The sequence below is a fragment of the Ictalurus furcatus genome, chromosome 28 (assembly GCF_023375685.1).
Source record: "Ictalurus furcatus strain D&B chromosome 28, Billie_1.0, whole genome shotgun sequence".
Taxonomy (NCBI): Eukaryota; Metazoa; Chordata; class Actinopteri; order Siluriformes; family Ictaluridae; genus Ictalurus; species Ictalurus furcatus.
The window spans coordinates 1,638,991-1,651,158 of NC_071282.1; the positions used below are offsets into that span (position 1 = coordinate 1,638,991).

At 39.1% G+C, this 12,168-nt stretch overlaps 2 protein-coding genes across 2 annotated transcripts; one reads left to right on the top strand and one right to left on the bottom strand.

Annotated features, from left to right (window-relative positions):
* The first annotated feature begins 1,717 nt into the window (after positions 1-1,717).
* nono (non-POU domain containing, octamer-binding) lies at positions 1,718-5,795 on the top strand. The gene is made up of 10 exons (XM_053618665.1): positions 1,718-1,834; positions 2,622-2,763; positions 2,850-3,043; positions 3,134-3,435; positions 3,656-3,751; positions 3,902-4,098; positions 4,186-4,370; positions 4,743-4,773; positions 5,028-5,107; positions 5,209-5,795. Exons 2-10 carry the CDS (start codon positions 2,622-2,624, stop codon positions 5,290-5,292), a joined length of 1,311 nt encoding a protein of 436 aa, XP_053474640.1. The 5' UTR covers positions 1,718-1,834; the 3' UTR covers positions 5,293-5,795.
* A 458-nt stretch (positions 5,796-6,253) lies between these two features.
* On the bottom strand, positions 6,254-10,590 carry tnfsf10l4 (tumor necrosis factor (ligand) superfamily, member 10 like 4). The gene is made up of 5 exons (XM_053618159.1): positions 9,948-10,590; positions 8,721-8,858; positions 8,562-8,607; positions 8,141-8,227; positions 6,254-7,267 (listed from the first exon to the last, which is right to left on the bottom strand). Exons 1-5 carry the CDS (start codon positions 10,131-10,133, stop codon positions 6,849-6,851), a joined length of 876 nt encoding a protein of 291 aa, XP_053474134.1. The 5' UTR covers positions 10,134-10,590; the 3' UTR covers positions 6,254-6,848.
* Positions 10,591-12,168: the final 1,578 nt, after the last annotated feature.

Sequence of the window (12,168 nt, forward strand, 5' to 3'; positions counted from 1 at the left end):
GGAGTTGATAATGTTCATTATGGTCATTACAGCTATTTAATAGTCCGAGTTGTTATTTTTTTGCTTTTGTTTTTTTAAATAAAATCTTCTACAAGAGTCTAAAAGTCTCTGATATAGTACTAAGCTCTGGTTTTTATAGTTTTCATGATCTGTGATAGCTACTTGTGGTAATCTGTAAAGTTTCTGTGCTTCAAGTTGCATGTAACAAGAAAGCAGTGATGTACATCTCACGATGATTATGATAATAATAATAATAATAATAATAATAATAATAATAATAATAATAATAAGCAAATTCGGATGTGAGGAGGTTTCCATTAAAATTAAACTATACTATTTTTTAGCATAAATGCAACACAGTGGATCCTACATTTGTAGATACTCTATATGCCATTCAATGTATGCCTAATTATTCGTTAAAGAAACATATTCCATATTCTCATTATTGTATGATGGTATTCTTGTTATTTCATAAAGTCCTCGCCATTTAATCAGTCATCAGGAAAGGTTCGAATGACAATAATAGTCTAGAAGCCCCTCGTGTGACTTTGGTGGCTGAAAAGAAAAAAAAAACACCAAACAGACAGATGTGGTGTTTTCCAAGGATGAGGTCCTGAAGACGATGGAGAAAAGTTTAGAAAAGCTGAGGGAAAAATAAAGAGCTTACAGCACAGAGACCAGAGAAATAAGGCCATCAGGGCAATTCTTCCCAAACTGTTTTTTTTCTCTCAGCTGAACCCATTCAACCCTTCAATGATTTGCCTCCACTGAGATTTATTCAGGCTAATATCAAGTAAAAGGTTTGTAATAAAAGGGCTAACCAGGTTTGAACGAGGGAAATATTTCCATAGATGGAAATGGAAAGGTCCAAAAGCTCTGCTTCTGACTGCAATAAAAAGGTGATGGCATGTAATGATTGCATCTGCTTATCATTTTGTTTTAGCCTAAGAGTATATGCATACAATTCTGCTCCCCAGATTCCTGACTCCAAACCTGCAAACGGTAAAGGAAGAGAAAAAGAGAAAGAGGATTTGAAAAACACTAAATTATCACCAAGAAGGGATGAAGGCACGTTTTTTAACCTGGAATTGAATGTCAAAAGTGACAATATGAATAGTGATGAGGTTGAGTTTAATTTTTACTGTTATCACACCATGATACGTCACTCTGATTTTCTTCTTAATTGTTTATTTTTAATTAATTAATTAATTCTGGTATGTAAAGTTAAAACAAAAAAGCTAGCTACGATTAACGGTAGTTATATATGGTATAACTACCATTTATCTAATATCTATTATTAGAATCATTTATGAATAACACTGTGTTATTATTATTATTATTATTATTATTATTATTATTGCTGTTGTTGTTGATATTATTAGTTAGTTAGTTAGTTAGTTAGAATATATGGTCCAAAATTTAGACAAACGAAAACCTGAATTGGAAAAATCACCGAGATAATGTATTTAACATAGTGTTTATAGCAAAAACAGAGCAACATAAGAACCAGATACAAAAATATTACGTAAAATTAAGCTTTAATGCTACTTTTACGCCGCTGACTAACTAACCACGTCATTTCCGCCACGCAAAGCCCAATACGACTCCGTTGAGCATTTCGAAACGGATTCTCGCCAATCAAAAGTCTCAAACGCCTCCGCGTCACTCGAGTGACTGTCCTGTCGTCCAATCAGAATCCAAAACAGCCGCGAAAGCACTGTTACTAAATGAAGCAGGTTCGGTTGTGACTTGCTCCTCCTCTCGTGCTCTTTGTGGTCGAGGCTACTTTTGTGCGTGCGACCGGTTTTTAAAGGAATATTTACACTGCGTTAAGGTGAGGATGCTTTTGTTTATTTGATAAAGAAAAACGACAAAGTGCATATATTACCTTTCTGAAGGAAATGTGTAGATAATACTCACTCGCGCGCTGGCTAGGTTTTTAAAGGAGAGCCAAGGAGCCGCTTTTCGTGTTAGCCACGAATGCTAGCTAATAAATCCTGATATTGAGATTTATTATGTGATAATTCAGTAATTTAGCAATAGAATGTAGAAATAATTTTTTAGAACAATCTTATTGAGCTGAAATGAAGCTGACTGCTTTGATTAATAGAATCTGTTCAGTGTTTATTTGCGTGCAGCTTTGTATTGGCCGAATCCCGAACCGAGCTGTAAGAGGAATGTAGTGCACTATGTAGGGAGCATAGAAGTCATTATTTCGCAATGTAGTTATGAAGGGAATGTGTAGGGTATAGAGGTCTCTTTGGGATCAGGCCATTGTCACTTCTAATCTGGTTAAAGCTAGTTTGAGAGGTACACCATTAAATATTCAATTAAACAACAAAAGGTCCGTATTCGGTGCTTTAAAGATCCAAACAAAGGACCAAGAGCAACTGTTTATTTATTTTTATTATTTTTTTAGGCTTTTGTTTCTTTGTAAATTTCTTGAATCATGTACTCTTGCACGAGAAATATTTTTGAATGATTTTTAAAACTGTAGTTTGTTTGACCAATCTTCCTGACAAGGTGGTCGCCATGTTTGGATCACATGACCACAATTGTCGAAAACTGATCGCCTGTTTAAAACCAGCTTTCCGATCACGTGACTCTGGTACTGTTCTCAGATGCAAGGGAACAGAGGAGGCCGTCCTGACCAGCACAACCACGGCCCGACGAGGCAGCCGCCGAATCTGCAGCATGACAGGAGGCCTCCGGGAACGGATAGCAACGGGCAGCACGCGGATGGCGGGGAGCAACCCAGCCCTAGTAAGAACCTGCCGGTTTTTGAAGCCGGTTTCTTGCGTCGCTTTTTCTTTTTTTAAAAAAATCTTGAAGTGTCTGTTGCTTCTCAGATGCTGGTCTGACCATCGACCTGACGAACTTTAAGAAGCCCGGAGAGAAGACGTACACGCAGCGCAGCCGGCTGTTCGTGGGCAACCTGCCCGCCGGTACCTCCGAAGAGGAAGTGGAGAAGCTCTTCTCCAAATATGGCAAACCCTCCGAGATCTTCATCAACAAGGACCGAGGCTTTGGGTTCATCCGTCTGGTAAGATTGTGCACATAACACTGGTTTCTCATGTATACTCGATCTTTCTGTGTTTTTTAATTTTATTTTATAATGTATCGATGTCCCCAGGAAACGAAGACCCTTGCGGACATCGCCAAAGCCGAGCTGGACGACACGATGTTCCGCGGCCGGCAGATCCGCGTGCGCTTTGCCACTCATGGCGCTTCGCTCGCAGTCAAGAACCTGCCGCAGTTTATATCCAACGAGCTGCTGGAGGAGGCTTTCTCCATGTTCGGCCCCATCGAGCGCGCCATCGTGATCGTGGACGACCGTGGCCGGCCCACGGGGAAGGGCATCGTGGAATTCGCCAACAAGCCCTCGGCCCGGAAAGCCCTGGACCGCTGTGCTGACGGAGCCTTCCTCCTCACCTCGTTAGTGTCGCCACAACATTTATACCTTTATAGATACGCGTCCTTCAGAAGTAGCCACTTGTACAATTTCACCTGACGTAGGTTTCGCTTCCTTTTTTAAAGGAAAATGATGACTTCATTGAGCGGGAGGGGGGTACAAACTTCTTAGCGGTCAGTTGTAAAATGTATCGGTGCACGCTCGGTTGTGTATAAGCGACAGTGTTTGTTTGTGCGATTCCAGGTTTCCTCGGCCCGTGACGGTGGAGCCCATGGAGCAGATGGATGAAGACGAAGGACTTCCAGAGAGACTCGTCAGCAAAAACCCACAGTACCACAAGTCAGTCTCTCTCTTTCTCTCACACTCACTCTCTCTCTCTCTCTCTCTCTCTCTCTCTCTCTCTCTCTCTCTCTCTCTCTCATGCTTTCAGATAGCCAAATCAAGTAGAATCCATTTAACGTATTGCATTGCAAACATTTTGGCGTTCAGGGAACGCGAGCAGCCCCCGCGCTTCGCCCAGCCCGGCTCGTTCGAGTACGAGTACGCCATGCGCTGGAAGGCTCTGATGGAGATGGAGAAGCAGCAGTTTGAGCAGGTGGACAGGAACATCAAGGAGGCGCAGGAGAAGCTGGAGCAGGAGATGGAGGCGGCCAGACACGAGCACCAGGTCATCCTCATGAGACAGGGTGAGTCCCGTGACCGCCTTCGAATTTACTCTACTTTTCTCCCTCCTTGAGTTTCTCACTCTCTCTCTCTCCCTCACACACATGCAGATCTGTTGAGGAGGCAGGAGGAGCTGAGGCGTATGGAGGAGGCGCACAACCAGGAGGTGCAGAAGAGGAAGCAGCTGGAGCTGCGCCAGGAGGAGGAGCGGCGCCGCAGGGACGAGGAGCTCAGGGCTCACACCGAGGAGCTGCTGAGGAGACAGCAAGGCGCTGGAGCCAACTTCGCCGAGAAGGTACGCTCCCACATGCGTGCACGCAAACTCCGTAAATGAGGTAGTAGCTCTTTAAGTGCACTAACTACAGGAATAAAATGTTGATTTCAGACAGTATATTAGTTATTTCCTTTTATTACAGCAAATGATGAAGTTTTACATTTACGTTTTACAACATCATCATTCACACCGTGAAGAGAGTACAGAGAGCTGATCTGCTCCGACTCACAGCGACACCTGGTGGTCAAATCGGGAACGCAATCTTATCTGTACAACGTTCAACAAAATCCAGGAGCAGTTGTTTAAGACTCGTTAACACGTTCTGTACCGTGCTCTCATCCTTAAACGCTCTGTGTTAATGCTCTCATTTGTGTGTGTGTCTTTCTGTTACAGAGGGAGCAGGACATGAGGATGCACATGGGAGGTGAGACCCGACTGTGCAACACTAAACATGATTCCTCCTCTCTTTCATCCTTCGGTTTGTCACGTCTCCCCTCCTTTTATTCTCCGTCCTTCTCACAGACCTCCTCCTTTCACTTTCTCCCTTCCCTTCGTTTATTTATTAACTCGCTCCATCCCAGCCTTCTCTACTTTCAGCTGCCACTGATGGGGTTAAAACATTTTTTTTATTATTATTAAATTATTTTTGTTTGGTTTGTGTGCTTTTTGGGGTTAAAGGTCAAGGCCTTCCCATGAACAGGACCTCCTTGGGAGGAAACCCTGCACCAGGAGGAGCGCCCAACATGGCTGCCAATGAGGTATGACGTAGCAATTTCCATAAATCAAGCGAGATATTTCGCTTTGTTCACAGCAGTTTGTCGATGTTAGAACCGAGAAATCATCGTGTTTGGTTTTACAGGGTGCCGGAGCAAACGCAGGTGGACTTCCTCTGCCGTTCCCACGTCCTGGCCCACCTGTCGACTACAAACGGCGCCGGTTCTGAGAGCCCAGGACACACACACACACACATACACACACACACACACACACACACACACACGTGTGTGTGTGTGTGTCTCTCTCTCTGTCTTTTTTTTTTTTTCGTCATTATTTTTTACACATGCATATACTGTACAATACTTTTAAATCCCGCCAGTGAATTTAGTAGTTTCTTCACGTAACATATACGTTTTAAAAGGAAAAAAAAAAAGAGAGAAAAACTGTGCAAAGTTTCTTTTAAACTTAGACAAAGTCCTCAATATAATTTTTCTCCTTAAGATTTATTGTCTTGTGCCCTTAATGAGTTTTTTGTATAGACCTTTTGTTGTTTTTTTTTGTTTTCCCCATATTAATGTGATATATCCCTTCTCTTATTTTATTTTATTTTTTAATTTCGTATTTCATCCCATGTACTTTTTTATATAGACCTAGCGAATTCATTTTTGTCTGAAATACCTGCATTTGTAAAACAGCTCACAATAAAAATTCGGGATTCAGTGTTATGTACTGAGTTTGGTCCTGGTCTTTTATTATTTTAAACAAAAGTGCTGAAGTTCCTCCTCAAAGTCAATCAGCCAAGACACGTTCGGTATCAGATTAAGGATTTATTTATTTATTTGAATATTTAAAACATGTACATTTATATAAAGAAAAGATAACTTGATTGCTGTCAATCCTTTGGCATTTTCATGTATCTTGGAGAGGGGGGAAAAAAACCCCAACCTTTTTAAGTAGTATGCACTAGTAGTAGTTTTTTTCTGTTTTAATATTTTAAAATAAAAAGATGTTATATTTTAAGGAAAATTACTTAAATCTTATGTCTCTGGTGGCACTTACTTTTGAGCAGCATGTTTTCCTCTCATTTAAATATTTAAGCAATTTAAAAATTCATTTTTTTCCCTTTTTAAAAAAAAAATATATATATATATATATATATATGTATATATATATATATATATATATATATATATATATATGTTTACTGTAGTCCTGTAATTATTTACAATATACTGAGTTATGCAAGTTAGATGTGTTAACAGTATGCAAATTAGCGAACAGTTCATGTTTTAGTTAGCAAACTTAACCATGAATATGAATAACTAGCTGTTAACTTCAGCTAGCTCTCTACTTTGGCTAACATTATCTTCAGCTTAGAATTAGATTTTATCTGGTTAGCTAACATTAGCTAGCTATCTAGATATAACAGGTAGATGTTATCTATGAATAGCTAGTTAGCCAAACAACTCTTAGTCAAATAAGTTTGCTAGCATTTTAGTGTTATTAAGGAAGCTGACATTAATGTTTGCTAAATGTCTGTTGAAAATACTTTCATGAAAAATTGCTGTAGTTACAGAATTCTGTTTCAAATTTGTAAAGATCAGATCAGTATTTTGTTGTGTGGTGTTGTGTGACTCCATAGTTTTATTTTCGAGCCATTGTTTAGTGGTTGGATTTGGACTTCTGGCTTCTTTTGTCCAACCAGGGGCTTTGTGTCAGAGCTACAGTGAATACTACCAAAACAAAATCAGTAAACTGTCCTGAACTCCTGTAGAAGTCATGTCAGTCTATTATAAACGCCCCAAAATAAGTTGCCTCTGGTTGAAGGAGAACGGCCTCCATGTTGCTCACAAACAATGAGAGCCTGTCGCCTCGCTCAAGCTGAAACAACGCCCCCTGTTGGCTGGAGTACAGACCCACACTGGACTCAGGATCAAGACGCCGACTCACACCAGCTTTACCAAGCATCATCAGCTCCGGATGTGATGCAGCTCTCTTGAATAAGTACTGGACCAGCTGGAGATCAGGTCCCAGGTGCGAGGTCATGAAGTTGACCTGTGAGTAGACGAAATAAATCCCATCTTGAGGAACCACAATTTCTCCATCAGGACTGAGGATCATCAGGCCCTCCTGAGTAGTCTGTCCACTCAGGACCTCCCAGTTTAGACGCTCTAACGTGAGCCGGGAATCCTGAGAATCACCTGGTGATAAGAAATTAAAGGTGCACTAAATAATAAGTATGACCATTACAAAAAAAAAACAGGTTTTTTTGTAGCGGTAAGGCATCCACTCTCATAACTATAAATTCATCATTTGAAATAATTTGACACCATATCATAGGGCCTGGTTTTTGCTCAAACGCAGTGAATAAAATCCTAAAGTAATTCCAAGGTAAAGCCGAAACAACTCTGAAGTAAAAATCCTTCCAAAAGAATATATGAAGTAAAATTACAACGCTGAGGTGAAAATCCAAAACATATACAACATACTTATATTATACAAAAAATATCTGAGGTAAACCTACACCCCTCCGCCCCACCCCAAAAATCATTCTGAGCTAAAAATCCAAACAAATCTGAGGTAAAAATCCAAACATAAGTATATACAAAATATCTGAGGTAATTAACCCCCCCCCCCCCACACACACACACACAAAAAATATACGAGGTAAAAATCCTGAAGTAATTCTGAGGTACACCCAAACAAATCTGAGGTAAAAATGCAAAAGTCTATGATATACACAAAAAGAAATCATCTGAGGTAAAAATCCAAAACACATATATATAGCATACGTGTATGCATATACTTATATGTATATACATAATATCTGAGGTAACAAGACCACCCCCCCACCCCACCCCCCGAAGAAAAAAATCTGAGGTAAAAATGAAAATTTAATTGAACTGAGATAAAACTAATCCACTGTCATATGGAAGGGGATATATTTTTGGAAGGTGGGAGCAGGATAAAAAATTCCAGAGAAAGCCTGCAAATTAGTTTGAAAAATTAGAAAATAGAACAGTATCAAGCGATGTATTAGCATTGAATTAGCAAGTGGATGTTATTATTCAGACCTGTTCTCTGAGGATGGTGATACTGTTTCAGCTCCTGCTTTGCCCCAACATGTATCGCTGGTTTGAAGGCCTGGGTGATATTGTGTTCTGTGAAATATACCATAAATCAACAATCAACTAGAGCCCCACCTGGGCAGCCTGTTTTCTTTTTTTCCATTCAGAAGGATGGCTTCTTATGAGGAAAATATGAGGAAAAACTACAGCTTTGAGGAATAATATTTCAAAAATTCTACTGATCCCATCTATATAATTAATGTTTGAAATAAAACGTGTTCATATTAATCTGTAAATTCTCATCGGGGCAATTTAAACCCAGCTTTACGGTATCATAATAATAGACTGTAATCGAAATTTTAACACAATTATGGAAATATGAATATTCAATGTTAGGTAATTGAGCATGAAAGTGCATATTATTTACCTCCTAAACTCTGCCATAAGGAGTTGCGGATGTCCAGCAAGAGTCTCTGTGGAATTTAAAAGGACACATCACTCATCCACATCGGAAGCTCCAAATCTCTATGATGATTATGGGATTGGATTTTGTTATGTTTTTTTAAAGTAAGTTTGAAGTTTTTACCGTATTCACGCTGTTCTGGAGTTCTTGCATCATGAGGTCACAGTTTGCCAGGCCTGCGGTGTGCATCGCTGCTGGATCGCGGCCGTGTTGGTGGAGACACTCGGTCGGGAAGACGTCATGGTCCAGAGATTCAGTGGTCTGTCAAAGTGAAAGTGGAAGTAAAGGAATTCAAACATGCTGAGACATTACTGGGACTTTATTGGGACATTGCAGGAACACTGCGGAGATGTTACAGAGACAATACAGTAATGGTACAGGGATGGTACAGAGGTGTTACAGGAACCATACGGGAACATTACAGGAACGTTACAGGGCTGTTCCAGGAATGTTACAGGGACGTTACAGAGACATTACACTAATGTTACAGTGCTGTTACAGGGACGTTACAGAGACATTACACTAATGTTACAGTGCCGTTACAGGGACGTTACAGCGACATTACACTAATGTTACAGTGCTGTTACAGGGACGTTACAGAGACATTACACTAATGTTACAGTGCTGTTACAGGGACGTTACAGAGACATTACACTAATGTTACAGTGCTGTTACAGGGACGTTACAGAGACATTACACTAATGTTACAGTGCTGTTACAGGGACGTTACAGAGACATTACAGGAATGTTACATGGATTTTCCAGGAATGTTACAGTGCTGTTACAGGGACGTTACAGTGACGTTACAGAGACATTACAGAAATGTTACAGGGACGTTACAGAGACATTACAAGAATGTTACAGGGACGTTACAGAGACATTACACTAATGTTACAGTGCTGTTACAGGGACGTTACAGAGACATTACACACATGTTACAGTGCTGTTACAGGGATGTTACAGTGATGTTACAGAGACATTACAGAAATGTTACAGGGACGTTACAGAGACATTACAAGAATGTTACAGGGATGTTACTGAGATATTACAGTACCATTACAGGGATATTCCCAGGATAATGCAGGGTTACAGGGTATGTTACCCAGCACATATTTATTACCGAAGACTATACCAAAGGAATAGAGAAAAAAAGAAAGGCAGAAACAGGAAGACACACACAAAGAAAGCAGGAAAAATAAGACAAATAAACACAAAAAAACAGACAAGAAAGAAAGAACGCGCTCTCTCTTTCTGTGTGTGTCTCTGTCTGTCTGTGTGTGTGTGTGTGTGTGTGTGTGTGTGTGTGTGTGTGTGTGTGTGTGTGTGTGTGTGTGTGTGTGTGTGTGTTACCGTGTGTAGCTCTTGGGTGAATCTGTACAGCAGCGCGGCTGTGATTAGAGTTTCAGCTCCCAGAATCGCAGCCAGCAGCAGGAAAGAAACAGTCCGCGGTTTAGCGTCTGCGTCTACGCACGCTGTTCTGCGGATGCGGTTATAACAGGCGTTATAACAGATGTTACTCTGAATGTTTAATGTCATGGTCGGCGTGCAGGCTGAGGGGAATCTGCATATCGGATAGAAAGTGAAAGTTCAGCTATCGTTCTGTGTGTGTGTGTGTGTGTGTGTGTGTGTGTGTGTAAGTGACAAACTGGGGAAAGGTTGCATAGGTCCGCTCACATTTCTCTGCACTTCCGGGTTCATGTTGTTTTGGAAAGTCCCGCAGGACTCAGCGCTTGTGTCCCAAACGGCATCGCACCCCACCCCCACCCCCACTATCCATTCAAGTAATCATTGTTCAGTGACAGATTCATTTCATTCAAATACTAAATGCAAAAGACAACTAACATAACATAATGCACATAAACTACACGAATTCATATTTTCATATACTTTCAAATACAAAGCGGTTTACATCGAGTTAAAAAAAAAAACAAACAAAAAAGAAATAGAAAGAAAGGCAGGAAAAAGAGGACATAAAGAAAGACACAGACTAATAAAGCGGACAGACAGACAGTCAGACAGATAGATAGACAGATAGATAGATAGATAGATAGATAGATAGATAGATAGATAGATAGAAAAAGAAATTGTTTATCAAGGAATAAGTAAGAAAGACAAGTAAAAAAGGAGTCAGGAGAAAGAAACAAACAAACAAACAAAGAAAAATGTCACACTTTGAGACAATAAGTGAGAATTTAGAGATAAATATGAATTTTGAAATAAGTAAAAATAGATCAGAATTCGGAGATAATAGATCAGACTATTGAAATAGAAAGTTAGAATTTTTAAGATAATAGATCAGAATTTTGAGATATCCGAATTCTGAGATAACATCAAAATTTTTGAGATAATAGATCAGACTTTTGAGATATCCGAATTCTGAGATAACATCAAAATTTTTGAGATAATACATGAGACTTTTGAGATATCCGAATTCTGAGATAACATCAAAATTTTTGAGATAATAGATCAGAATTTTGAGATATCCGAATTCTGAGATAACATCAAAATTTTTGAGATAATAGATCAGAATTTTGAGATAGTAAGATAATTTTTTCAAATAAAAAGTTAGAATTTTAAGATAATAGATCAGAATTTTAATATATCCAGAATTTTGAGATAATATAACAGAATGGTTGAGAAAATAGATCAATCAGATTTTTTACATAATAGATCAGAATGTTGAGATAACAAGTAGTTAGAATTTTTAAATAGGGCGTTTTGAGATAATTGATCAGAATTTTTTAGATAATAGATCTTTGACATAATAAATCAGAATTTTCAGATAGTACGTTAGAATTTTAAGATAATAGATCCGAATGTTGAGATAATATATCAGAATTTTGAGACAGTGAGTTAGAAATTTCAGATATGTAAGAATTGTAGTATAATTCATTAAATACATAAATAAAGCATGAAGTAATTCCAGATTATCCATCGATTTGACCTCTAGCATGGAAAAGTTCTATAAATTGCCAGACCACCAATGAAAAACGGGATTTTATTATAGAACATAAAAACAGCCAATGGGTAAACTATGCGCAAGAATAACAGCCAATGAGAATCAGCGGAAGGCGGGCTGGGAAAGAAACCCGGAAGTTTCAGCGCAGAAATTTCGAATGACCTGAAGAACGTCTTCTGTGTTGTCGAGTATTGTGAAACCTTCAAAATCCTGCTCCCCCTCGCTTCCAGTCTCAATCTCATTGGATGAATGAGAGTGTGACTGAGTCTTATTGGTCAGCTCTGAGCCGCCTGTCAAACGCTCGAGGAGGAAAGACCTAGTATTTAGGAAGACGTGTACGTGCCAGGTTAAAATGAAAAGTTATAGGATATTTATTTAATTTAACTGAAATATGTATTTTGTATATTTTTGTAGTTTAAGTGTTAGTGTCTAGAAGCACATATTTTTTAGCCATATTCGGTAAAATCGTTCATTGTACATTTAATTAATTCATGAGTGAAAAAGATATACGTTATAAAATTAATAGTATTAAATATTATTAAAAGAATTAATATTAGCATGGCTACGTGGACATTACTTAGCAATGTCAACTATGAGTTTGCTAGTTAACGG

What these genes read in the sequence shown, in the direction of transcription:
- nono (XM_053618665.1), top strand. Translation starts at nt 2,622, where the DNA reads ATGCAAGGGAACAGAGGAGGCCGTCCTGACCAGCACAACCACGGCCCG. An exon ending in AAAAACCCACAGTACCACAA is followed by an intron (nt 3,752 to 3,901) that starts GTCAGTCTCTCT and finishes TTTGGCGTTCAG; the next exon opens with GGAACGCGAGCAGCCCCCGC. An exon ending in CATGAGGATGCACATGGGAG is followed by an intron (nt 4,774 to 5,027) that starts GTGAGACCCGAC and finishes TTGGGGTTAAAG; the next exon opens with GTCAAGGCCTTCCCATGAAC.
- tnfsf10l4 (XM_053618159.1), bottom strand. Translation starts at nt 10,133, where the DNA reads ATGACATTAAACATTCAGAGTAACATCTGTTATAACGCCTGTTATAAC. An exon ending in TCACCCAAGAGCTACACACG is followed by an intron (nt 8,859 to 9,947) that starts GTAACACACACA and finishes TCACTTTGACAG; the next exon opens with ACCACTGAATCTCTGGACCA. An exon ending in TCCAGAACAGCGTGAATACG is followed by an intron (nt 8,608 to 8,720) that starts GTAAAAACTTCA and finishes TAAATTCCACAG; the next exon opens with AGACTCTTGCTGGACATCCG.